General features: G+C 42.2%; 1 protein-coding gene across 3 annotated transcripts; it reads right to left on the reverse strand.

Moving 5' to 3' along the window:
* Nucleotides 1–18: 18 nt before the first annotated feature.
* On the reverse strand, nucleotides 19–25,124 carry LOC115043531 (zinc finger protein 385A). Of its 3 annotated transcripts, none has more exons than XM_029502087.1 (8): nucleotides 24,703–25,124; nucleotides 12,144–12,289; nucleotides 9,057–9,167; nucleotides 3,134–3,308; nucleotides 2,460–2,774; nucleotides 1,842–2,029; nucleotides 1,668–1,754; nucleotides 19–1,582 (listed from the first exon to the last, which is right to left on the reverse strand). In XM_029502087.1, the coding sequence occupies exons 1-8, from the start codon at nucleotides 24,713–24,715 to the stop codon at nucleotides 1,355–1,357; spliced, it is 1,263 nt and encodes a 420-aa protein (XP_029357947.1). In that variant the 5' UTR covers nucleotides 24,716–25,124; the 3' UTR covers nucleotides 19–1,354. The 3 variants fall into 3 exon arrangements, with proteins under 3 accessions (XP_029357947.1, XP_029357948.1, XP_029357949.1); XM_029502088.1 differs by lacking the exon at nucleotides 24,703–25,124 and adding an exon at nucleotides 20,918–21,284; XM_029502089.1 differs by lacking the exons at nucleotides 2,460–2,774; nucleotides 24,703–25,124 and adding an exon at nucleotides 20,918–21,284 and having other exon boundaries at nucleotides 19–1,599; nucleotides 1,655–1,754.
* Between the last annotated feature and the right edge of the window lie 862 nt (nucleotides 25,125–25,986).

A 25,986-nucleotide genomic window follows, 5' to 3' on the forward strand; every position in this document is an offset into this window, starting at 1 on the left:
CATCTTTATCCCACTACAGGCCTATAATACTACCAAAAATTGTGTTTTGTTTTTTTTTTTGTTGTTGTTGTTTTTGTTTTGTTTAGTTTTTTCTCTTTTGCATACAAGTGCTCATCTGTGTATATGGTCCTTTGTTCTTTCTGTATTGCTGGTGTCTTTCATCGCACAGTCCTTGTATGAGCTTGTGATTAAAAATGTAGTGTGTGTTGAAATGTACTGAAATGCAGATACCTGTAACCAAAGTCATACCAAAGTCATAGATGAAAAAAATGACAGATTTCACCATGGACTTTTACTAATGTGCTTTGTGAGACTTTCACCCACATGGCTGTTGGTAAGGATCATTCAGGGAGAATCTGCAGCGAAACAGCTACATCTGGAACTTCTCTAACGAAACTACTTGAGCGTGGCTTTTCTCTCTTGCGCTATTCTTTTTGTCTACCTTACTGCATTTTACACAGATGAACTGTGACAATAAACACTGATAGCTGCATAGTGCTCCTGTAGCAATTATTCCTTTATAGTAGCTCCAACTTTGCCAAAGCATGAATGTTGGTAGGTATACATGTCAGCACAATTTTAAGACATCATGTAATTTTTTTGTCCATTTTACTGTTCCTCTTTGACTTCCTGTTTCTATCCCACAGAGGTTAATACAGACCATACAGGTCAGCTGTTAAATTGTGGACGTACAGTACAGAGAAATGCTGCAAGTAATTGCAGAAACAATACAGAAATTGTTAGTGCCTTTTTCTCTTTATACCACACAAAACACAGTGGTACAATCCACTATACCATGACAGCTACAGTATGATACCAGCTAACATCCGAGGCAACTACTATAGCTAACCCAGCAGACAGGTTTTAGATAACATTAATGCTTCGTACATTTAATGAATCCTTGCAGAAATGAACATTAAAAACGTAAAAGAGGTAGGGTTTTCAATCGGATACAGTGGATCATACGGTAGACAAATTGAAATTGTTCTGTAGACCGGAGGATGCTCAGGGAAGTCCATGCTTGATGGAAACTTGTCTATAAGTTCCTCTTCAAACTATCTGCAGGCAGTCTAATGATCGATGATCGGCAGATAGTTAAGCAACAATGGGAAAATGGGGAAGATGGAAACATTGAGTCTCTTTGAAATGTTTGACATTTGTCAGATATCTTTCTCTGTTGATATAACAGCAGTGGTCTGCAACTACATGGTGGACCACGAAGAGCCGTATTCGTGTTCACTCTTTTTCTTCCTTCAGCCACAGCAGCTGATTTGGCTCTTGGTGTCGCATGGTTGCAGGCCTCTACATCACAGTGTGCTTCTTCCTGATTCGTCCTCGCCAATTCCCTCGTCAATCAGTAAGGAGTGAAGAGGATTGGCCCGTGCGTGGTGCGGATGGGCCCTGGAGCGGGCCTCAGCAGGCTGAGGGGTGTCCCCTGTAGGATGTGGTGATGAGGGTGAGGGTGGGAGGTTGGACCTGGCGGACGGAGTGTCAACTGATTCGAGGAAGCAGCGGCTGCCATCGCTGCAGCAACAGCCAGAGGATTTGGTAAAAGTCCAGCCCCCAGAGTTTTTGGAAGTTCCTTTGAGAAAGTTGAGGGACATTAGTTGTTAGGGTGACACAATGTAAAAAATATTCACTGTGAGAAAGGCAAACCCCGTCCTTACCATAAAGTCTGTGCGCTTCTTGTGCCGACTGAGAAGAGGATTGGGTTTTCCTGCAACTCCATCACGATGCCTCCGACTAGATATATGCTACAGCAAAAATAAATAAGTTCAAATAAATAAATAATGTAATCAATATATTCTGTCAGTCCTTGGATCTTTCGTTAGGTTTCTCACCTGTTTAAGCTGCAGCTCAGAATTGACTCTGACATTGCAGATCTCACAGTGGAAGGTGCGTTCCTGAGTATTGGGGTCAGAGGACAGCTCCCCTCCCTGCTCTGTGCTGGGTTTGAGTCCCAAGCGGGGGTAAGCTTTAATAGGTCCCAGTCCACTCCGAGCCTCCAGAATGGTTTTGTGCTTTGTACCTGGAAGCAATAAAAAGAAAAGTCTAATCTATGGAGGTGATCAGTTTAGTGCATGAGCTGAATACTAAAGATGAAAGACTGGGTGATTTTTTTTTTTTTTTACATTTACTTGTGAACAGCAGAACCAGGGACCTGATGCATCATCATCTAAGGTGCATCATAAGCACTTGAGTTAGCAAGCCAAAGGGGTTGCCCCGAATCATTCAGTTTTTAACCTGGCAGTATCACCACTAAGTGGCAGTAACGTACCTGATTTAGTTTTTCAAACTGCAAATACAAAAGTTCACACTTCCCCCTAAAGAGCCACACTAAACAGGGTTTGTGAAGTTGTATTCAGGAAAATGATGTTGTTTGTAGGGGTTAATTCTTTAAAGATTGTGGTTTAATGTGATTATGCAAATGTGCTCTGACAAAGCTGTTTCAGCGTTACCTTTGTTATGTGCCTCCAGTTGTGAGAGGGAATTAACAGCTACTTTGCACAGGGAGCAGTAAAGAAGCTTCTTGGCTTTCTCTTCCTCTGACTCTCCTGAAGACAGACTGGGTACTGGTGAAGGGGTGTCAGGAGGACCAGCCACTGCTGGATCTGCAGAGGGTGTACTTAGGGCTGCTGTGGGGGAAGATGGCATAGCTAAGCTGACAGAAGGCAAGAGGGGACACTCTGCATCAGCTGAGCCGAGTGTGGGAGTTGGGAAGTGGTTTGGGGTCAAAGGTGACTCAGTAGAGTTGGAACAGGGACGGGGGACATCTGGAAACAAAGAAAAACACACATTTTGTCAAACATCTTCCAGCATTCTTTTTTACTTGATGATCATGGTATGATAGCATGAAAACTTTCATTTTTTCCATTGCTTTAGATAAATTCAGCAGGAGCAGTGGCAATCACTTAAATCTTTAGAGACTGCAATGATGAGAAAGCTTTATGCAAGTTTAAATGAATAGTATTAGGGGTAATTTGGTGTAGTTACTTTTAAATAATCGCCAAGGAAGCAACACTCCTCTGCTTAGTTTCACACAGCAGCTGTCTGGAGCACCTGACAGATTCCTGTGTGTGTGTGTGTGTGTGTGTGTGCATCTGTAATGTCATATGTCTCAGGTGAAGCTCACCCTGCTTATTAGGATCAGGCTCAGGGCTTGATGGCGAGGGGCCTGGTGGGGAGGGCGAAGCAGTAGGGGGAGGGTGCAGCTTGTCACCATCTTGAAGGCGAGCTGTCTTAGATGTCTCGATCCCCTTCACCCTCCGAGCATGGCGGTTCCCCTTATAGTGGGCCTCTGCCTGGCTCTGGCATAAAAATAAGACACATCAGTGGTCGACATAAAATTCATTCCCATATAATCATTATGCATGAGCAGAAGCATTTTCGCATATTTGCATTACGTCTCCTCGCTTTAAGTTGTACATCTGAATGACCTACTGACATTACAGTGTTTCTAAATGAGTAGACATGCTGGCATTTATAACAGTTACACTGAGCAAACTTCTATTTTGCCCCCCAAGTTTAATCCATGAAATATTCATAAATTCTGAAATGAATTTTGGCATCGCCTATTTTTGGTGCATTACAGTGAATGTCTGCTGATCCGTGGGACCCAATGTGCTGATGATGCTGTCAGGGAAGAGTAGCCTCCAAAAAATTCTCATCTTTCTTCAGCACTGGTGTAATCACTGAACTGCCCTGCAGAGCGGATGATGATTATTGAGTGGTGGGATTATCTAAAATGAGCTGGAGGGCTGGTGGTGGCCAGTGACAGTTAACAGCTACTGAGGAAAAAAAAAAACATGAATCAAATCAAGAACAGATTGTATCAACGAGTGTGTGCCTCCTTGTCCTTGTATGATAGCACTTAAGAGGATCAGGAAATGAGAAATATGAGGAGTTGTTATCAGTTGTGTGGTAAACTGTTTTGCAGTTTATCAGAATAAAGTCAAAATCAATAGGAGGCAAGTTACATACTAGGATTAAACCTGGATCTGTGATCATTATTATGCCACTGAAAACACTGGAAGCACAGCTCCATTGCCAAACAAAGCATGTTTGTGCATCTGAGTCATTCATTCATTGTACCGTGAGGTTAAGGTGTGTGCTGTGATGTAGCTCCCTCAAACTACACACAATATACTAACCCATCTGGATTAATTCATTTTCCACCTGCCTGCACAAAAGTCTTACTTTTCCCTGTACTGTTACTAAACGTTGTCATTGAATGGTCCAATCTTAAATACTTCCTCAAGATATAAGGCCAGGAAACCGGGGTTACCCTCCGAGTCCAGATATGAGTGCATCTCAGTCTCAGGTGAAAACAAAACAAGGGATGAGCTGGTAGGGCTTAAATATAGTTTCTCTGAGTTGTTTGCTAATACAATAATACAAGACTGTGTGGTGGACTGTGTTTGCACGTTCATGCACATGGAGACCTGCTGAGATTATATGGGTTTCATTATGTAAACAACAAGGCCATGGGGCCCTTCAGGCCCACAGGGACATGTTCAGGATGCCTCTGTAAGCCTCTAGTATTAACTGCCAACGATAGTTACCCATATAGATCTCATCCTGATTGGTGATGACAGAAAGTCAGATATAGCTCTGCCTGTGTAACCCAACCCCTTTGGCTGCTGCTTCCCAAAGCCCTGCAATTAGACAAGGAGATGCAGCCCTACAAGTGGAATTGACGGCAGAGAGCTTGAAAGTGAGGAATGCTCAACGCTCCCTTTTCCCCTCGCTGTCCCCACGTTGTGCAGCTGCCCTTTCTCTTTTCCTCTCCCTGCCGTTTTTAGTTGAGCTTTGATACTTTAACTCTGTGCGACCTTCAGTGTCAGTTCTCAAGAAATCAATGAAGGATTGCCATCAATTCAAGCATAAAGAGCTTGACAGCCTCAGAGGTGGGGGTGGGGTGCAGCAGGGACAATAGGATGTAAACAATGTCAACACTGTGATCAATGGCCTTAAGAGAAAATGTGAATAATGATAAAATACAAACAATGTTTGGCATAGTTGGCCAAATGAAGTGAGTGGCAAGAAAGAGCCTGTGGAAAGGGTGATTAAGATGCATGAAGAAGCAGAGATGGGATGTAAGACGGAGAAAATGAGAGCAAATGAATGTCCCTGAAATCCCTTTTCTCTCTAAGCAGGATGTGCTTTGATGTTTTATCTATAAAGTGACAAAGGCACAGAAAGCAGAGAGAGCTGGTCTTGCAGCCAAATCTACTGTACGGGGTATAGGCAGCAGTGACAGGAAGAGGGGGTGGCAAGATGCTGGAGAAGTGGAGAGAAGGTGAGCGGACAGATGATGCACTATACCCCACAGAGGGGGAGACAGAAACATGAAAAGTGATGAGGAAAATGGTGCGCAAACTAAGCTGCCCTAGTAAACAGGAGATAAGAATGAACCATGATTCGGTGTGGGCCTGAGAGGTACAAGAAGAGGGGGATTGAACAGAGAGACAGAGAGAGGTCTCCAGTATGGTACTGCAGTGGTGACGGTGGCTAATGCAGCATGGTGTGACGTCAGCCTTGCAGCAGAGCTGAGCTGAACACTGGCAGGCTAATCTGTCCTCTGTGGCCCGAAATGAATTGCAATGTCGTAATTACGACATATGTGGGTCTATAGTGCGGAATCAGTGAGAGGCACTTGCTTCTGAATGGCCTCCATTAATCACTGTGACTCTTTTGTTTAAATACTTGAGGATTCCCATTAGACATCGGCCTCCTACAGACATAAATTTGAAAGGAAACGTTGTTATTATTAATAAATCTTACACTTTTGATGACCAGGAGAAACTTGAAGAAAAATTATGAGTGTTTGTCTGTGTTTGCACTACGGCTCAGCCAAGACAGCGTGAGTAAGCCAAGTCCTGTACTGTAAGCAGAGTGTTCCTTCATTATTAAAGAATGTTCACTGAGCTTGGAGCTCGTAGTCTCTCAGGTTACTGTGGAAAGTGCTGTGGAGCTGCAGCAGAACAGATGCACACGAGTCAAACGGCAAGCTGGACGAACAGGTGGCTCAGTGCTAACCATCTCAACGCCCGAAACCTTTTCAGACACGTCCATGTACACCCACAGAACTCGAAAGCATACGTGTAAATAGGAACCGGCCGAAGTGAATAAATCATCGCACGGCGGGAGAAAATGCAGGTAGCAGCAGAGATATAATTAAGCAGCCCATTGCAGGCTGAACAGGGCAGTGTTAAACACGTTTCAGGTGACTCCTTTATACACCACTGCATTTTGTACCAGTATTTAGCACTTCATCACTGGGATGCATTTACGTTTAGGCAGACCCATATACCAGGGGTTTGTTTGATTTCTCTCCATGTTTAGGCCAAAGTTTGGAGTGGTCAGACATAACACCGAGATCACAACAGCTATAAGGCAGGACAATGGTAAGCCAAAATGATTGCAATGATTTCAGCTGGAATGTTTTTTTTTTTTTTTTAATTCACTGAAAAATAGAAAAATTAGCATGGTTGTTGGGTCTTGTACCACTCATGTCTGCAGAGTATGTCTGCACTTATTGTGTCAGTGATGAAGAATATTGTGAAACATTTTACCTTCATGAAACATTATTTTAGGTCGTATTTCACCTGTAGTATTTCACCATTCCTGTGATCTAGATTTTGCAATTAGCTCTACTGCAACTTTGATTGTTTTTCATTCCATTGTGCAGCCTTATTATAATATCCCTTGTGATATTTCTGAATACCCGTCAATCACATTCAGCCCAGATTTGTTATACAGCTACACAGCATAACAAATTCAGCTCGCTAAATTTGCCTTTTTATCATCAAACTCATTCCAAGCACTTTTCCTGTGGGACGCTTTCCACACAAGCACAAGCATTTTCCACTGGCAGGTCGATCAGAAATGTTGTTTTTCTGTTTACTGCTCACATAAACACTTTAAAATACGCAGTACTGAACCCATAAAATAATCAAGTCAAGTTGATTTATTATTTGTTTTTCAACATCAGATAACACTACTGCCTCTTTAATAGGAACACTCAAATGATTCCTCTCAAGTTTCACCACTTCTGCCCTCCTCTATTTCAGCCTCCGTGCCTCACACTGGCATTGTGCCATCTGTCACCAGTGAAATGCAGAAAATGTGCTCCATCAGCTTTAAGGTCAGACGTGTTCATTGGAGTTCATCCTGCTGCTTCACCCGCACATTTCTCACCCTACATTAAAACCTCATCAGAGGGACCCAAAAGTCTACCTGAAACATGTTTTGCACCCGACACTCAGAGCAGAACCCTGACACAGCATCGCCACAGTAACACTGTGCGGACACAAACAGGATTTTACTCAGTTTACACGCCTTACTCTTCTTTCTCGAGGGGCTAAAATTGTAGGTGAGAAGCGATGAAACATGTTTTCACCTGCTCCAGCTGTACAGTCAATCACCTACTAATTTTTAGATGTGTAGTGTGTACGTATGATGCTCTGGACTTCTTATATTACATTCATTTCCTTCCAGTGTGTATTTAATCAGTGTGAGTGTTCACTTCGCTCTGTACTCGCTTGTTTCTAAGCCTGTTTATCATTAGTTTTGTTAGGACACATAATGCTTATTAAATGATAGTGGTCCTAAACATTGTTTATATTCACCTGTCTTTATCTGCGTGAAGTGTTAACACTTGACTATGGTGGAAATTGTGTTTGCACATACCATACATGTAAAATGGTATCTGCAAAAAGCTTCACATTTCCATTTTTATCATGGTTGTAAGAGACAAAGTTGTCAGTTGGCATCATAGGCTTTAAATAAAGATGGATTTGACTTGTTGAAGATCACAGTGGGCTGCTCCACAGTCATCACCAAACTCACTGACTCATCAAAGTGACCAAAGCGCTGGGCACATACACCCACCCAAACGTCACCCTAAGTGGCACATCCTCAATTATGCACAACGTTAAGCCTTTATACAATTTAAAGGGGCTGGTTATGTTAGTCCAGTCACCTCAAACAGAAGAATTATTTCTCAACCAAAACCATTCTGCTACCAGGCTGTAAATATCTTTATTACCGCTGTAAATTTGGGCAATTTTAATATGAGTCTGAACGGACAGACTTGTTTTTAGAATCAGCCTCAAGTGGCCATACAAAGAACTGCAGTGTTTTAACTCCCTGTGTTTTAGTTTGTTGTTTTTAGGATAGAAGACATTTATTCATTCTTAGTTATTTTTGCAAAAATTTCTTGAAAATTTGGAAAGAACTGACATTACATTTGGATGAATGCCTGGCAAATGATATGATGATTTCAGACAAATGAACATGATTGCTCGTAGAATTCATCAGCTACCTAATTGGGTTAATGTTAGCCAAACATTAACATTGAAAGTGCTGCTGCATCACACCTTTAGTTTTTTCTCGTGGCTGCTTTAAAACTACAGTCTTGTTTTAAGTAGGCCCCTGATGTCTACATGCATGATACAATAAAATAAACAGGGAGGGTGAAGCTGCATGTCATCTACACCTGTGATGACCATATATTGGACATCGGGATAAAAATAACATTGTTATATGTGTCAAAATGTTATATGTTATATGTGTCAATGCGTCAGAATTATTATTATTATTATTATTAACATAATCATCATCATGTATAAAGGTATTCAACGCTATCAAAAATTTGTCATTTTCAATTTTAATGTTACAAGAATGCAGAAATTAGGTACCCGATGTGTTATGGCATCAAGTAAAGTGTAAAATAGAGGCAACTATATGGCCTGACCCTGATATATTGGCGTACAGTACTGGCTCCCACGCAGTGAGGAAATAGTACTAATCAGTGAATGTGGTAGTTGTGAAAGAAGCTTTTTAAAGTGTTCTTAATGTATCTCACGCACCAATTTGTTCGGTGCAGAATTGTGCATGACACAAATGCCTGTCACAAAAGTAAAGGGTAAACAGCTTTTATATGTATAAGTATGTAGACACATAAACTCAGCTGCTTTAGAGTAACTGCTGTCTGTACTTGCAGACTGTCTATGATAGACAACCTCTTAATCCAGTTATTTAATCTTTCCTACCTCTGAGTTGAAACGGATTTGACAAACATTGCAGGAGATGATTGGCCGTTTTGTCTTCACCATTGGTGGCCCAAAGGTGTGCGTCATCACAGCCTTCTGGACAGGGTCCATCTGAAGAGAGACAACCCAGAGGTCACATCGAATATTCAGCATCACAGGAGAAACTCGGGGGGCAGCACTTCTGTGTTTCTCCTACCTGCAGTGCACTGGAAAGTTAAATGAGCTGCATGTAGATGAGAGAGAAAGGTGTTGGAGAAAAAGTGCAGGTGAATGACAGGGGGAGCTGCTGAAGGGGGATGAAGTGGGAGATAAAAAAGAGCGAGGGAGAGTGAATTAAAGAGGCAGCAGTGAGCAGTGATTGATGTGGACAGGAGGGTGTGTGTTTTCTCAGCAGCAGCTGGTGCTGCTGTCTGTGCCGGAGTTCTTGGGTGCCGTTCAAACACTTTTTTTCATGCTGGGGTTAGAAGAGCCTAATTACAGACTCTCTCACCAAACTTCGTTTGTGTCCCACAAAACCTCCTCTTTTTGAAACATCGTGCTAAATTGTTACGCAACAATAACAATACAGATATTGTCTGTGTAGTATCTTGACCAGTGATACAATTTTATTTTAGATTTTCAGCCCTCAAACAACTGCAGAGAAATTAGGTCTTTGTAACAGAAAAATCACATTAGTAGCATGTAGTAATTTATTATATAGTAAAAACACATACAGTTAAAGTCTTGGTTTAGAGATTCAACCAAAAAGTGACGATATGAATTATGGAGCACAGATTAAACACAATGAAGTTTGAGTACATATAATAAACAGATGGTTGACACACTCGTTATAAATGTTTTATTTTAATTTTGTCATAACAGAGATTTAATTACTGTTTAAAAAAATTTAATACGAAGCCCCTACTGGGTGGAGAACACAATAGGATAAGTTGAAAACAGACAGTCAAACAGATGAGAAAAGATGCATTTTGAAAATCAAACTTAAATTGTAAAATTGGGCAGATATTAAAGGAAACCCTGGTTTATGCTAGTCATTCTCAGTTCAGCAGACATATGCCACGTCACCCCCCCCCCCCCCCCCCTTGTTTACTACCCTGTTTTTAGATGGTTTGAATGGAGTTGTGTGAGCTCAGTGACCCACTGGCGAAGTTCAGCAACCACAGCATTGGGTGTTGCCCTCATTACGCAGCCAGAAGCACACTGCGGTTTTACTCAGCCTCTCATCCCTCGCTCAAACTGTGAATGTATGCTGCCAAATGAGAGACTGTTTACACTCTCAAGCTCCAAGTACCGAGGGAAAATAGTATCATTGCTCTGAAAACATAAACCCTGTCTGAATCTATTGTTGGAGCTAAATTAGGCCCATTTTTGTCCTGGGCTCTTATCTTTAACGGCTTCAGTTTTCTTCTCAGTGACAAAAAAACAAGAACCAACATCTCACACTGTCCTTTCTATCTTACTGGTGGCTCATCTGTGTGTGTGTTGGTGTGCATTTCTTTTCCTTTCTTTGACCACCTGTACTCGACAGGAACTCATTAACCAATTAACTTATTTGTCCGCTTTTTGTCTCCTCTTTCAGGCCCTCCTCCCCTCAAACAGTGGAGCTTTTGTTATCCCTGTAATTCATACATTGTGTTAGACTGTACATGCGTGCTTTCCATATGTCGAGCTCTTCTTCAGCCCCGTCACAGCCGATAGCACATTTCCCAGTGTACACTTCAGGTTCAATATACCTTTTTGTTTTTGACTCCAAATGACCCCACAGTTCTGTTCAAAAAGACTTCAACAACACTTCAAGTCATGCCATTATTGCAATAGTGTAGCGGCATTGTTCGTGTCTTGTGTTGTGTTCCTGAAGACAACTGAAGAAGAAACGCCAGTTCAGTTTCTAAATGACTTTAATCCAAATAGATCATGAGTCATGCTGGTGGCTGTTTTTCCAGTTTGGAAACCTTACCAAGTTGATCTGACTTTTATAGGCAGGATTATCAATGGAATGTCTTTCTTTCCCAATGCCATAAAAACAGAAATGGTGACACGTTGGTGGTGAGAATGATGAAAAGACCCATCAGTGCAGATGTATTTGGTCTTTGTGAGCCAGCTACATCACATTCCTTTAACTGGCACATTTTCTCAGGTAACAGCCAAAGAGTCAGAGTCAGCAGAAGCTGCTGTCAATGGAACAAAAGGCCACAGGCTAACAAATCCTTAAAAACACTGAACAAAAGACATTTTATTGCTCATCTAAATAAAAGAAAGTGTATCCTGGATTATACCCCTGAGTCTGTTTGGTGTCTGGTAATTACCTGTAAACCAGCAGAGACGGATGTCGTATGAGCTCTTTGGATAACTCACAGAACCGGAAACATAGTTATGTTTGACACAATGGGCACAGAAATTGAGTGTTTCTGTGTGACTACCCTTCTCTGTGTCCTTTCAGCGAGTGTCCTGGGCACGGTCTTCTATCACTGGCTGAAAGCAGCGCTGTAGTCTTGTGTATATTTTACTGTGCAGACACAATGATTTGAAGTGAGGTGCTCTGGCATTAGTGGCCATACTTGATGTCCTCATGAAAGCGTGATGCATCATAAAGTCCGGGAAGGGTAATTTTGTCCGTGTGCATGCAGAAGAGCTGAATGATGATGTAAGTGTGCTGTGTGTGTGTGTGTGTGTGTGTGCGTCCCTTTTTGTCGCCACACTGACCTTCATGTGAAACTGAATCTGGAAATGAGAGGGAGCCAGAGAAAATGCTGACTGTAGGGAATGCAGCCTGCGCCTTTTATGCAATTGATTAGCTGTAACTCATTTTATTGCAGTAAAACACTCACCAGGGTATTTTCTCAATTATGCTGAAACTCAGTCTGCTGAATAAAAAGTAAACAGCTGTCACCTTATCATTTTGGATTATAGGGAATACGTCCTCAGCACAGCATCACACAACTTTACTTGGGAGGCAACGCTGCAAACAGCTGCATACTCACTCTGTCTTATGTTGAGGGAAGCAAGACAACAACAAACCCCAGAGTGGTGTGTGCTGGTGTGTCCTGGTGTATATGTTGGTGTATGGGTATGACTGGGAGCACTCACTGTGTTGAAATTGTGAAAGAGGCCGATGCTGGCTGGGTGAGGTGACTCCATGGGGAACTGGAGGAAGGGCTTCATGTCAAGCGGGGTTGGGATGACAGGTGGGCTCCTGAGGAAGGCAGGGACCGGCCCCGGTCGGTTTACACTTCCTGTGGAGGGTGCATCGACAGTGAAATTAGAGTTTAAAATAGACAAAATTAATCATGACGGCTTGTTGAGAAAAGAACTGAGAAACTCATAGTTTGGGACGTGAGCTTATTTTCCTTCTTGCCAAGACTGTAGATATAAGATGAGGGACCACCTTATATCTACAGTCTCTGTCCAGCTGTAAGTTCATCAGCATTGCTAAAAGTCAATGATCACTTCTTTTTTGCTTAATCAGTCTAACTTGTGAGTAGAAACAGAAATTCATCCGTAATATAATATGTTATTTTCTTGGCAGTTTACATTGACTTCTTCAGACACATAATCCATCATAAAACCACATCCTGTCACTTTTGCTGTTTAGTTTTTGTATGGATAAACAGACAAGATGTAAACCTTTCCTGAGTGAGCCGGAATGGTGCTGAAAGATTATTTGTCCACTGCCACACAGAGCGTTTTTTTGTGAGCCAGTTTAGTGAGAAAAGAAGAAGGTTTAGAGGTCAGAATCAAATCTGGACAGCTGCAGTTCAGTCTGAGCTTTTGTGGTGTAAGGCCCTCCAGGTGAACCACCGAGGTGCCCTGGGGGTGGTCATCTTTTTGATCTTTTTGAATACATTATGTGACGTAAGCGTGCCACTGGTTAGGTTTTTTTTTTCCCATGTTCTCTCTCTGCTTCTCTGGCTGATTTTCCTCCCTTCAGTAGCTCAGCAGCAGTGAATGCCTGCACTTGAGGAGTCCTCTGTGATGAGCAGGAGAGCAAAGCTCCTTAAGCCTCACAGCTGGGATGCTGCAGATATCTGTCTTTTCTCCAGTTCTGCCTGTGTCTCTGTCTCACCAAGCTCTTCTTTCTATCCCCATTTCATGGTGCCTTTTTCTGTTTGCCTGCCTCTGTATTGCTCATCTGTACTCCTCTCTCCAGCACTAGTTCCTCTCGCTGCTTTGTTCTCCCGTGTCCCTCTCCCTCTCCTCATCTCCTCTTTCTGTTACGCTCCCACCGTTCCTCTTCAGCTTCCCATCGTTATTCTTCTTTTTTAGCGTAAAACCAGCAGGGTGCTTCAGGCGCAATCTGGCGACGCAGAGAGAATTTGTATAATCTTTTCCCCAGAGATTATATGGAATTGTCATCCTTCTGTGCCTCTTCTTTGTGATGGCTGCTTAACAATTTTGTTACATTTGAAAAGAAAAACTGGTCACTTGTCAACACAAAGAGAAAGAAAAGACTATTTTGGTAACAGCAGAGGAGGCTCCTTTCACTGACAGCAGGGAGATGTGAAGAATGTGCTGTCAGGATCAGAAATGGATGAAGGGGAAAGTCTCGCCTTGTGGTATTCCTCCTCACTGTCTCGGTTATTGGGAGCCTGTGGCAGCTGAAGCTCAGCTGCAACTGTTGTGGTTTGGTTGTGCGTGGGCTGCATGAGGATGAAAGTGTTCAAAGGGTAGGAGGGGAAATAAAACGTAAAAAGTGGAGGTCACCATACAAATGTCCCTCACACACGCTTTTAGACTCCCAGCTCATATGGCTGCCATAATCACCCCTCTCAGCCGACCGCAGCAAGCGTTTGCACAGCATGCAAGAAACAGTCGTAATAGCACCCCTTGGTTCACACCAACATGTGGACATGGAGGAATGAGTGAGGGCTTAGCACCATTTCATTCATGGGTTATATAAAGGATAATATTTAATATATTTTTATGTACAGGCTATTAGGAAAACAGATCTAACAACAAAAGCTCAAGCTAATGACGTGTTTTTACATCGCAACTCGGCTGTGTTTTTCTGCTTTAATCAAATTCCTTGTAAATGTTTAACGCTCTGCAACACAACAAAAATTTATCATGAGTGTGTAAAAAATCCAGATTTGGATGACTTATTATAAACTATTATTAGTTTTTCTTTAAAGTCCGGTGAATGTCGTTTGACATGTATGCATGACATTCAAGTTCAATTTTGTCCATTGGGACTTGTTTGCTGTTATAAGAAAATTGTGCCACCAAGTGCAACAGCTTTTCATCAAAAATGGAGATCAGACACAGCCAAGTTGTGCTTCTGTAATGGGATGTGTTGACAATCGTCATTTGAGATCACCAATGAAATGGATGTTTTCTTGAGGTTAGTTATCAAAGAGTTAAAAAAGGTAATGTGCCTCAGCTGCAATTAAACATGAAGTTAACAGCGCAAATCGCAGGGAAATAATGTCTCAGCAGTATGGACTGAGACCTCTGTGGTTAGTGAAGCGTATTCCCCTCACGCTTCTGTTAAATCCGCACCTCATTTTACGCTACATTACAATTCAAAGGTCAAATAATGTCTGCCATTACTTATAAATCTGCATTTGCGGAACAGAGAGTCACAATAGAGTGATGTGTTTCAGGTTGGCACACAATGTTTTCAGTGTCAGACTCTGCACCATCCCACAGCAGCTCGATGCAGTGTGAGCTTAGCATCAGCTTCCCCTGACCTACCCTCCCTCTGAGTGATTTACAATGACATCAGATAAGCGGACGCCACGGCTCTTCAACGCCATCCACGCAGGGAGGGAGAGCATTGATTGGACACATTCTGAGGAGCGTTAAAGTGTTAAAGTGCTGCCAAACTCCATAAATCCAGGACTCACCATCTATTGCTCCTTCTCTCTAAAATGAACAGACAGCGCTGTCGCACCCAACCCCCTCATTTTGCTGCCTTTTTTTTTTTTTCTAATGCAAATGTTTGGGCGAGAAAAAGATCAATGGCTGTGTAATAGCTTATTGAATTTTTGTGTACATTGTGTGAGAGAGGTAGGTGAACAAAAATGAAGAGAGATGTGGAAAAAAAAATAGAAAAGAAATACAGACAACCAAACACAGAATCGTATCGTCACAGCTGATTTCACAAACCCTGATATGTGCGCTCACAGGCGCGCACACACCAATATGCTGTGACTAAGGCCTCTCAAATTGGCAATTCATTTAGCCAATTTAGGCTTAATGATCACAGAGGTAATGCCAATGTCAGTGAGCGTCACTGGATCCTCTCAGCATTCTCTGCCAGCCTCCATCTTTGTGCTCCATGATGGGACCAGGAGGCTGGGTGACATGGAGTCTGCCAGAATGAAGTCTGATGAGGAGGTGAAACGCTGCAGGGAGCCACCACAAATAAAGAACTTTTTTTTTTTTTTTTTTAAAGAAATGCAGCCACCTTTAGTTCCAGACCCCCTTCCATACAAAATATCAGCCACCTGACATCTGCATTTAAATGGGCAGCTGTGCACAGATGACTCTGAAATGAGCTTCTATGGCAGATTAGTCAGCCTCCCCTGACAAAAACTCCCTCGCTGTCACTGCAGCAGAGAGGGCCCACTGTGTGGTGGCAGCAGAAACCACTGGATCCACCGTCTCCTGTTTGTTTTTCAAGTTTTCTCCGGTGGGCAATTTGAAAAAGAAAATCTGATCCAACATTTGGCGACAGATTACATGTTTAGTATGCTGAAGACCATAATTAGGCAAAATGTTTTATGCCTCATTTTTGTTTTGTGACAGAAAACGCTGAACTGTTAGGGATGAAATTATCATATCACTGTAAAATGAAGGCTTAAGGTTTCTTCTTATAGTTCAATCCCAGCTAGCATAAATGCGCTGCAACCACATTTAAGGGTCTAGCCTTTAAAAGAACCACAGAAGCAACTTTGTCGTAATTGCAGAGGGAAGATAGCTCTGTCTTAGTGTCGCATACTGCTACTGTGAAGGACTGAGCATGAAATCCAATTTACTGCAGCTCAGCTTACCCTCAAGTCAAAGGCAGCTATTTCAGCCTAAGCCGGGGGACAGACGACAACACACACACACACTTGGACACAAACCTTTGTAGTCTGAATGAATAATGCTCCAAAAGGAGGAACTTATAGTATCAATGCTGATGAATATTGTGTTGGACAGTGGGAGACCTGGCCAGCGAGGAAAGGACACAGTGAAGAGCAAAGCTGAGAGGTGGTAAAAGAGAACACAGTTGATTTCTGTCTGCACTTTGTTTTAATGATAGATGCTCTGCGCCCCAGTGGTCACACTTAAATGCCACCTCCCCAAGAAGTCTCACAAGTCCTCTTTCACTGGAAGAGTGTGCGTGTGTGTGTGTGTGTGTGTGTTGGCGTCGTTTATGTAGTGCTCTTGAGATCAGCCAGTCCTTCTGAAGCTCTGAGTTTGTGCAGTATTTGTAATTAATGAAGACTTGTTTTTCCGTGGAGACTTTGCAGCGCTCATTAAAATTAAAATCGTTATGTAACGATGATAGTACATTGCTTTGTTTGGAGTGTTCCTTCCCCATTTCTCGTGAAAAATTCTGTCTGTCTTTATTCTGGTGTCTGATTATGAAACATTATGAAGAGATAAAAACCTGATTATCAGGGGACGGGAAAGGACGATTGAAGAGGAGAAATAATGGCAGCGGCACTGAGTGGATCGAGTTGATTGAGCAAGGAAAAGAGGTCTGGCTGAGGTGGAGGGAGAAGGAATGCATTGGAGGAGGGGGAGGGAGCCGCATGTTTTGAGGTGAGTCCAAGGTGACCAGAGGAGGTAAAGAGCCACGTTAACCTGCAGGTTAACTTACAGCAGAGCGCAGTTACATTACTCACTGCTGCAACTGCACCGTGTGACACAACTGTACATCTGCTCAAAATCTCTTGGCAACGTTGTCAAAGCAGTGAAACCAGTCAGTAGGCCTACAGCAGCTCGGGAGGGTTAACCTTTGGCTGTCAGATGCGAAATGTCATGCACGCATGAATAATTTTGGAATATTTTTCCTGCTCTCCTCGTGGGCTATCTGCATGTCATGTCATGTTTTTAGCATCTACACAAATCCTGACACATGGCATTTGGTATCTGGGTAATGTTTGCCACATTTTTGATGCGTGCTTGTCACAGTGTTTTGCTGTCAGCTTCTTTGTGACTTCAACACCTGCACCACGGCCTTTTGTTGTGGTGCTGGATTGTCCACACTACGCATTTAAGCAAGCAGAGATATTTATGGGTGAGGTGGATGTCCAGCTCCTTGCTGTGCTTACTTTGAGTTGAGTTGAAATGAGATGTTACCTGCTCTCACATAGAAATATGTTCTAGTGTGTAGTGTGACAATGTGTTTTTTGTTTGTGTCTCATATTTTCTTTCACTGTATTTTCAAAAAGTGGATTAAGGAGAAAGTGTAAATTGTTCCATGTTCATAGTTGCTCTCTATTCTCTATTCTATAGGCAGAGTAAAATGTAATCATATCAAATATTTATAATCATGATGATAATGATATCTAAACAATCAGGATGAGCGAGAACTAGATTGATGAATTCTGGAATCTGCCTCTAAGTCACAGAAAAAGATGGTTATGTTGTTAATATGTGGTGACACTGTTAATACGCTGGATGCTGAAGGCTTTCCCCTCATTGCGAACATTTGCCTGTTCTGTGTTTCCTCTCAAACTTCAGCTCTTTAGAGACTTGTTGGAACACCCTGAAACCGACCGCCAACTTCCTCTTTCATCAAAACCGTGGCCGTGCTGCAGCACAGCTGGACACAGTGAGCTGTACCGTATGAAACCACGCAGGGCAAAGTGGGCGAACATGGTGATATCCACCATGTCAACAGGACCGCCAGCGCTGCCCAGCATTATTACTCTGTTTGTCAAATCATTTGAACACCTGCTTGGAGTTGTACGGACAATTTCCAGACACAGACCTACAGAAACCTGAGCATGTAGAGTACACAAGCAAACATGCAGAGGCACAAAGGCACACACGCACACACAACAATCGCATCAGACATACAAGAGCCAGGTGCTTCTCCTATTTGATAAAGTAGAAACAATACAAATAATGTAACAAAAGGAGGAAATATGCTGCTGTAGTTCGTAGAGCTTTACATATTGTTCGCTTCCACTGAAGCACAAATTACAGGCTATATCTTTGGGGGTGATTAGAGACTGAAGGGCAGGGTGAGTTATTCTATAGCGTGATTGTGAAGCAACACACAAGAGTTGTTCAGGGTTAGAATCATACTGGTGCCTTGGCTGTGGTCTGCACAGCTTGTGGACAGTAAATCCGAAACAGCAAAAAGATTTTGGGCCCAGCATATGCGACTTCTGGCCACTTTTTTTCATCACTGAAACCAGTAAATCACAGATGTGAAGTGTTTTGGATTGTATATTTTTCAAGCCCTTCAGAGTGAAAGATGAATTTCTTTTGGCATTTCTTCCAGAGCAATACATGAAATTTCCCTGTCTTTATCAGGGCAGCATATTGCCTCCTAAAACCATGAATACTGATTATGATGCATTGCGTTGACATGTATGCTGATCTTTTGCTATTACTGTTAAAGTTGGCGTCGGCAACCTTGAACTTTGACGTAGAAAACTGTCTTGGTCAACACTCAGTTCTGTTCCTGGTGACCAGACTCTGTCAGACTGGGTATCCTGCTGATGTAATTCAGGTTGATCTTTGAAGAAGGTTTGTGACAGACTGTAATTAAAGGCTAGGGAAACAGTTAATGTTGACAGTCACCACTTCTCTCTGTCCAAAACATCTCCCCAATGTCCTGCTTAGGACGTTTTGGGTCTGCTGCCAACAGAATCAGACTGTATTCACTCTACAAAGTGATGAGAGTTATACACATGGCCACCTGAGGTCCCCGTCAAGTTGTTTTTGTTACTTGAATAAATGGTCAGCACTATTTTTTTCTTAACAACAGGCTCTATGAGATATAGTGTACATGCTGTAATCTTCATAGTTATCCGACCGTCACTTACCAGCCCTGGTTTGTTGTGTGCAATAGTTTCAAGCTTCCCAGGCATATGAAATGTGTGTCGGTTTGTCAAATATACAGAGTGACAGCCACATTTCTCCATTGTAAATGTCAATACTTTTCATCCCTCAATGCATTGCCCTGATGTGAAGGTCATGTTGTTTATCTGTGACAACATGCACCTGTGATTCCTGTGATTCCTTTGGAGGACAATGATGAGTGGGGAAATGTGTACGTGTTTCCTGGCACAGACACACACATAAACACAGATACTTAATACTGGTTCAGTAAGCAGAGACGCAAGCCTTGAACTTTTTCTTATAGTGCTGAGTGAGGTCTTTGCGTCAGACTAGAGGAAGCCATTGCCCATTTTTAAATAAATGAAGACTTCAAACCTCTGGGTTTGAAATATTCATCATTAAAGAGTTACTAAACTGTGTTCCACATCGCTTCGCATCAGGGGAGCTCTGCCAGCTGCAGCACATTTCTCTCATATTTTTATTTCATCGCTAAAAGACAAAATGCGGTTCTTGACGGTGGCAGATGCAGATAAAAGATTTTGTTGGTGATGCACAGCAGGAAAAGAGAGGAGTCGAGATGGTAAGCATTCAGCCCACCCACCATCTTTGCCTGTCAACACTGTCACTGTCATCACCTTTTATGGACACTATTTCAGTCTCTGGAGCTGCAGCTCTATCTCTAAATGACTACAGTATAAAAAACCATATCATCCAAACTTATGATCATGTGTCAGCGTGTTGAGTATCTGATGCGCAGAGTTAAAGCTTCTGCACCAGGAAAGGGATTACCACAAGCTCAAGCTTACACTCATATCACAGGAAGCCTCAAGAAGGCTAAGAGCAGGCAAACAAAAATAAAGTAGGAACATATTTAGTCAGCACACACATAAACATGGGACAAGGTCATTGTAGTTTCCCCAATTTACTGTAAGACTAGCAGCAGGAATTGTAACGTCTTAACTTAGAGGATAAAATGTTGAAATGATATAATGGACTAATCCAAAAGGTTGGGGTCAGCATTTTAGTCTTTTAATAAAACTCCAGCACAGGCTGTGACTCTTATTCTGCTAATTCAGCAGCAATAGCTCCTTTTCTATTTTATTTCAGACTTCAAGACTGGACAAATATCATACATTAAACAGCTACAGCTACGATGTAATGTAATTGCACCTTACTTACTACTTATGAATTTTAATCTCTTCATTTTCTCAACTCATGTCAAAGTTTATTTTTTTAATCCCATCAAGGCTTGTTATCTTGTTTTGCTGTTTAAGATTATGGCTCCTCAACCGTCTTTGTATTATGTTTAATGCTGTTTTGTGTATGTGGCGTATGTGGATTTTTTTTACTCCACTAAGCATGTTTATGTTCTGTGTTGCAGATCTAAAACAAAATGAACAAATGCCCGTTGAAGTTGCAACACTCAAAATGAAGCGTTATCTGCTCTGGCCATATTTTAATTGAAATTATATGATAAAGCTGCTTTGAACGATAGGATGCCAGAATGACAACAAATGGCACTTGGATTTCTGCTTTCTCTCTCTCTCTCTCTCTCTCTCTTTTATCAGATGCCTTTTGGATTCATGGACTCCCAAATTAAATAAAAATTCTGTGAAAACCAATTTTTTTTGCCAGCCTACATATGCTCTCTAAATCGGGCAGCCCATTTATTTTATATGTGTAAGTAAACTGAGGTAAGAGACATCTAAGTGAGAGACAGCAGAACATGCAGCCAAAAGTTTGTGCCACGCATGAGTGATCACCTTGACAGAGGAGGAACGTAAGTGTAAAACACAAATCAATCAGATCAATGAGAGTTAAGAGGCAGAAAAAGATTTCCAGCACTGTCTTACCCAAGATCATCCTGTATCCTTCCACTTTCAACTCCTCCTCCCCACGTTATCTTCCTGCTCAACTCTTATCTTCCTTGATCAGCTACTGAGGTGACTCAAACCCTGAAGTCTTTCTGCCTCTGAAAACTCAGCTCAAACGCTGAAATGACATCCACCAAGCCAGCCTTCGCTGGAGTATCCCTGCGAGCTGTGCTTCTTCTTGTCTGTCTCCGTCCCCCTTGTCCACATGAGATGTTTCTTCTGCCTCAGATCTTGACACGCGGCTCCTGTTCAGCCAGCTGCAGAAGCAGAGCAGTACTACAGCAGCAGCCCCGGCTGCAACACAAACTGCACTCAATATATTGCAAGGAAGCCTGTAATTTATTCACTGTTGTATATTCACTCTAGCAGGAGGAACACCAGAGAATACAGCTGAGATGGAGGGTTGACTCAGTGAAGGAACCTCTGCAGCACAGCATGCCTCTCTCCCTCCCTCTCCCTCTCTCTCTCTCTCTCTCTCTCTCTCTCTATGTCTCCTCACATTTTGGGGTTGGGTATAACCTAAAGGCACCTTGCATTCCTGAGCCATGATTGGCTGGAGGCTCTGCCAATGAGAGCAGACGGTACCGAGCATTTTCTCGGGGTGTTTGAATCAGAAGGCAGAGTGATAATGCTGCTGTCGATTCTGTTCTCTCCTCCTCTCTGTCATCCTGGCTCTACTGTTGACTATTGGCAGCCCTTTTTTATTTTTTTTTTCTCTCTCGTTGTTTCTCTCCTTGTCTGACTTTATTCCCTGCCTCATACTTCATGTCCAGGGCATCTGAAATACAACTGTGGTACAATAATGTCTGTCCTCACAACATCCCTCATTTCAATTAGGCTGAATATCCCCTCTGGTCTTCCTTTCTATATAACTATCTGTTTTTGTTTTTTGTTTTTTTCATTAAGAACAACGGCGTGCTTTGAAAAATGCTGAGCTAATTCAGTATTTTCCATCCCAGACGACTGTGTGAAAGAACAAAAAATGCGACGGAGACTGACAGCCTGCGAGACTTGATGAAGCATTGGAGGGAGGGGAGGAGGGATTGAGGTTAATGAAGACTGACTCGGGGATGAAAGTGGAAGGTGAGGAAATGTGGAAGATGTGGCGAAACGGCGGGATGAAGGAGAATGCTGACAGCTGTTTATGGGCAGAGAGTGCTGAATGAGCTGAAAAGCTGAGCATACTGCACACACATCTGTAACAATATTTGCCAGGATAACTCAAGGTTGAACATCGTGCCAACACGCAGGCAAGACTTTCCCACAAGATCAGGTGGCAACGCCATTTAATCTCTGGTTTCAGATAATATAAAGTACCTTGACTGTACATAATTTAGGAGGACTCAGGTATGAACTATGGTTAAGGCTAAAGTAAATTAAACTGTGTGTGTTTCTGTGTTTCAGGTCACCCACAATGTTGTGTGTGTGTGGGTGTGTGTGTGAAGGAGCGATAGAGAGAGAGAGAGGAAGACAGAGATAAGATTTCCTCATTAGTGGACTTTGGCTGAATAATGCAGGGCCGTGTATTGTTGTGGTCAATGGGCCAGGTGCTAATACGGCTGTCTGAAGGTGGAGGGGCAGACACAGCATGACTTTAATGGATGTCACCATGAGACACTGAAACGAGACTACTGGACTCAGGTGACACGTCCTCCTGCATGTGTGTCTGTGTGTGTGTCTGTGTGTGTGTGTGTGTGTGTGTGTGTGTGTGTGTGTGTGTGTGTGTGTGTTGTGTGTGTCATTTGTAGAGTCTGATAATGCTTTTTGCAGTTTATTTGTTAAAACCCTTCTCAGAGAGTTTAAAGATGCTATTCTTAATTGTACGCTCAAACAAGCCTTTACTCCACTAAGCACTGTGTCATTGTTTACACAGCTACACATTCGTTTTAAAACGTACGCATGTACCTTTCTAGTAACGTTGATATCTCAGAAACACCTTGAGAGAATGTCTTCTACCGTGCAAACATTTACTTGAAACATGAACTGACCCAAAATTGGTGGTTAAAGCTCAAGGTGACTGTGACCTCACAAAACACATTTTGAAGCTCACACATTCACGCACTAATAATTAAATAAATTAGCTCAAATGTGTAACAGGACACAATTATGATTGTAGACAATTGGATTGTAGATCCAATAGGTTTAATGTCTTCTCCACTGTGACATCATAATGTTCTACAAAAGCACTTCCTGCCACAATTCAACGCTGCTGGCTGCTTGACAGAGACATTTCATTTCATACATCATATGTGGTTAGCGGGACTCTTTCAGAAACACAGAATATTTGTTTTGCTGAAGCACCAGAAGAAATGAATCATTCTGGTTATTAATCTCCTATCATGGAGTGCCCGTGTCCATGTGTGTGTGATTATGTGCATCATGAAACTCAACCATCCTATCACTCTTTCATACTGCCCCAGGAGGCCAAAACTGTGTCGACAGGCTTGTTAAACTCTAATTTTAGCTGTGATACTTAGCGGTAAGTCCTCAGGAGTGCTGCCTATGTTTGATGAAGCCTTTATTTGATATGTAACAGCAGAATAACCCCAAGTCTCTTAAGTAAACCTCCACCAAGCGGACAAAGTTATTACACAGTTAGATAGTTTCAGAAGGTCATTGAGAAACCTGTAAACCGATGACTGAAACCAGTACTAAAATTCAATGTAGTGTGTCTTATTTTGCTAGTGTTACTGGTTGTGCTTGTGGTCAGAGACTTTAGGTGCAGACACACTGCCTGAGAAGCAGCCAGCTATGTTTAGTTGTAAAACTAAGGCCTCAGAGATTAAAATAGGAGTTGCTAGGACGGAGGTAGGGAATGATTGGCTTGCTCTGGACATAAATATACACACTGGTCCAAACATGCCTGCAGCGGAGAGGCAGAAAGTTGTCCAGGCACATGCACATAAAATGTGCTTTGTTGGAGAAGCAGCTCTACTTTAGTTTTGTTTTAGTGTGCTAAAACTCTAATGCACAAGTTCTATATTTTCACATATGTTGTAAAATGAAATTCCTAATGCAAATCCTCCAAAATGCAACGACAAAAGCACAATTAAATTAAAACCGCAAGTTTAGTCACATAAAAATTGCTTGAAAAAGTTCAGTGTTGCATTTCAACCACATCAGAGACAGGGGCTATAAAAATTAACTGGACTGAAAGACCTAATAAAAAAACATGTTCAATAACCTAAATCTGAAAACAGATGAAAGGTGAATTAAGATTTATTTTGGTTTGTTTGTTAAAATTGTTCTTTACAATGGGAAACTCAACACTATTAATATTTTATGAAAACATAATACCAATACTGATACCGATGACATCTGATGAATTTCATGTCATGTCCTTTAGTTATTTAATTGCTTAAATGGCTTAATTTTTTATGCCTTGACAAATGTTTTGGGAAAATCACCTTCGTTAGGATACAAAAAACAAATGCATTTATCTACTTTTTTATTATGAGAATCTCTGCTGGCACTGAACAACCATATGAAAATTGCAAAACAAGGACCACCTTCACCAGCGTTAAGAGCAGCGCTTTGGCTAGCTGAGTGCTGATATTTAGAGGAGACTACCTTGACTTTTGTAGACGAGAAAAGCTTTCAAAGCCTTGTATAAGACCGTCAGTCGCTTTTTATTTCTGCTCCAAATATTGCAGTAATGAGGGCATCCTGGGTTATCCAACTCAGTTCATTTTAGGGTGATCAAAGGAGGAATGTTCAGGGTGACGGGTGGTGGTGCAAAGCTCAGTAGTCGGTTATGGTCTTACCTGAGCTCCACATCGGTCACCTCTGTTCTTCCAGAGGCTTGAGCTGATCCAGATCCTCAGCCCGGTAGTAACTCCAGAGGTCAGTGTGTCATCCTACATAAAGTAGCACAGCCCGGGGTCCTCTTTGAGTGGAATAAATCAAAGTAAGTTCACGTTAAAGTGGGGAGATGAATAAAGGATCACTGGGCAACATGAGTGCAGACCTCAGAGCAGTCGGCTGGAGAGTTGAGAAAGAAATACTCGGCACAGGCACCCACATGCTCACAGTGCAGCTGCATCAAACTGCAGACGTCTTGATGTTCAGCGTTTTCATCATCTTCGCTTTCTCTCTCAATCTCTTTATCCTGTTGTTTTCAGATTCCTTTTAATTTCTCACTGTGCTCCTCTGCAATTCCTCTGTTTTGCCTCCATGCTGCCGCTGCTTTCCTGGGAGCAAAGGAAACAAGTGCACAAGATTCCAGAGGCTAATTCTGCTTCTTAGGAGGAGGGAACCTAATATGTGAGGACAACTGTGAAAGGAGGGAGAGCATGTAAGGAAAGGGAGGGGCTGGACAGGGACAGGGGGCATGGATGGCCAGTAAATCAGAAGATTGGATGGTTTGATGTTACTGAGGAAGAGGAGGGGGATAACTTGAAGAAATTTGGGAGACATGAAAAGGGACAAAGAAAACAAGCAAAAAGGTACTGTAGCTGCACATGTGCACACAACAGATCCATGTTGTGACAATTCATGCTGCATTTTGACAGACTGACCAGTGACAGCAGCTCAGTGGTGAGCATGCAGGTAAGGTTTGTGTCACAAAAGTTTTGAGCTGCAAATAAATTTGATAAAACAATCCAAAATGATCCGTTACGAACATTGAGTGTGGAGCTTTACTGCAACAGATCCCAACTGCTGCAATCAATGGTAACAGTAACAATAACCGATCAATGCTTTTTTGCATTATTATAAAAGACTGAATGCAAATGGCCCACTCTCAGGAGAAATCCATGAAGTCCTTTGATTTTTAACTATTCTTTCAGGCAAATAAGATTAAGGCAATCAGAACTATCCTCATTAATCAGGTGATCAAACAGATCATTACATAAAGGTGGTTTCGTCTGGTCGCAGTAACTGGGTCAGGCATCCAATGTAGAACTTTTTTATCTAGTTCTCAGCAGCTCTGTGAGGATGGCAGCCTCCTAGTGCTTCACAGTCACGGCTCACAGCACAAAGCATCCAACATGTGTTACTGACAGTAGGTAGTCTTTGAAATATTGATCCCCTGCAAGTCCAACCTACTC

The sequence above is a fragment of the Echeneis naucrates genome, chromosome 5 (assembly GCF_900963305.1).
Source record: "Echeneis naucrates chromosome 5, fEcheNa1.1, whole genome shotgun sequence".
NCBI classification, from domain to species: domain Eukaryota; kingdom Metazoa; phylum Chordata; class Actinopteri; order Carangiformes; family Echeneidae; genus Echeneis; species Echeneis naucrates.

What these genes read in the sequence shown, in the direction of transcription:
- LOC115043531 (XM_029502087.1), bottom strand. An exon ending in TCTTTCACAATTTCAACACA is followed by an intron (nt 9,168 to 12,143) that starts GTGAGTGCTCCC and finishes GTCTCTCTTCAG; the next exon opens with ATGGACCCTGTCCAGAAGGC. An exon ending in AGAAGCGCACAGACTTTATG is followed by an intron (nt 1,583 to 1,667) that starts GTAAGGACGGGG and finishes ACTTTCTCAAAG; the next exon opens with GAACTTCCAAAAACTCTGGG.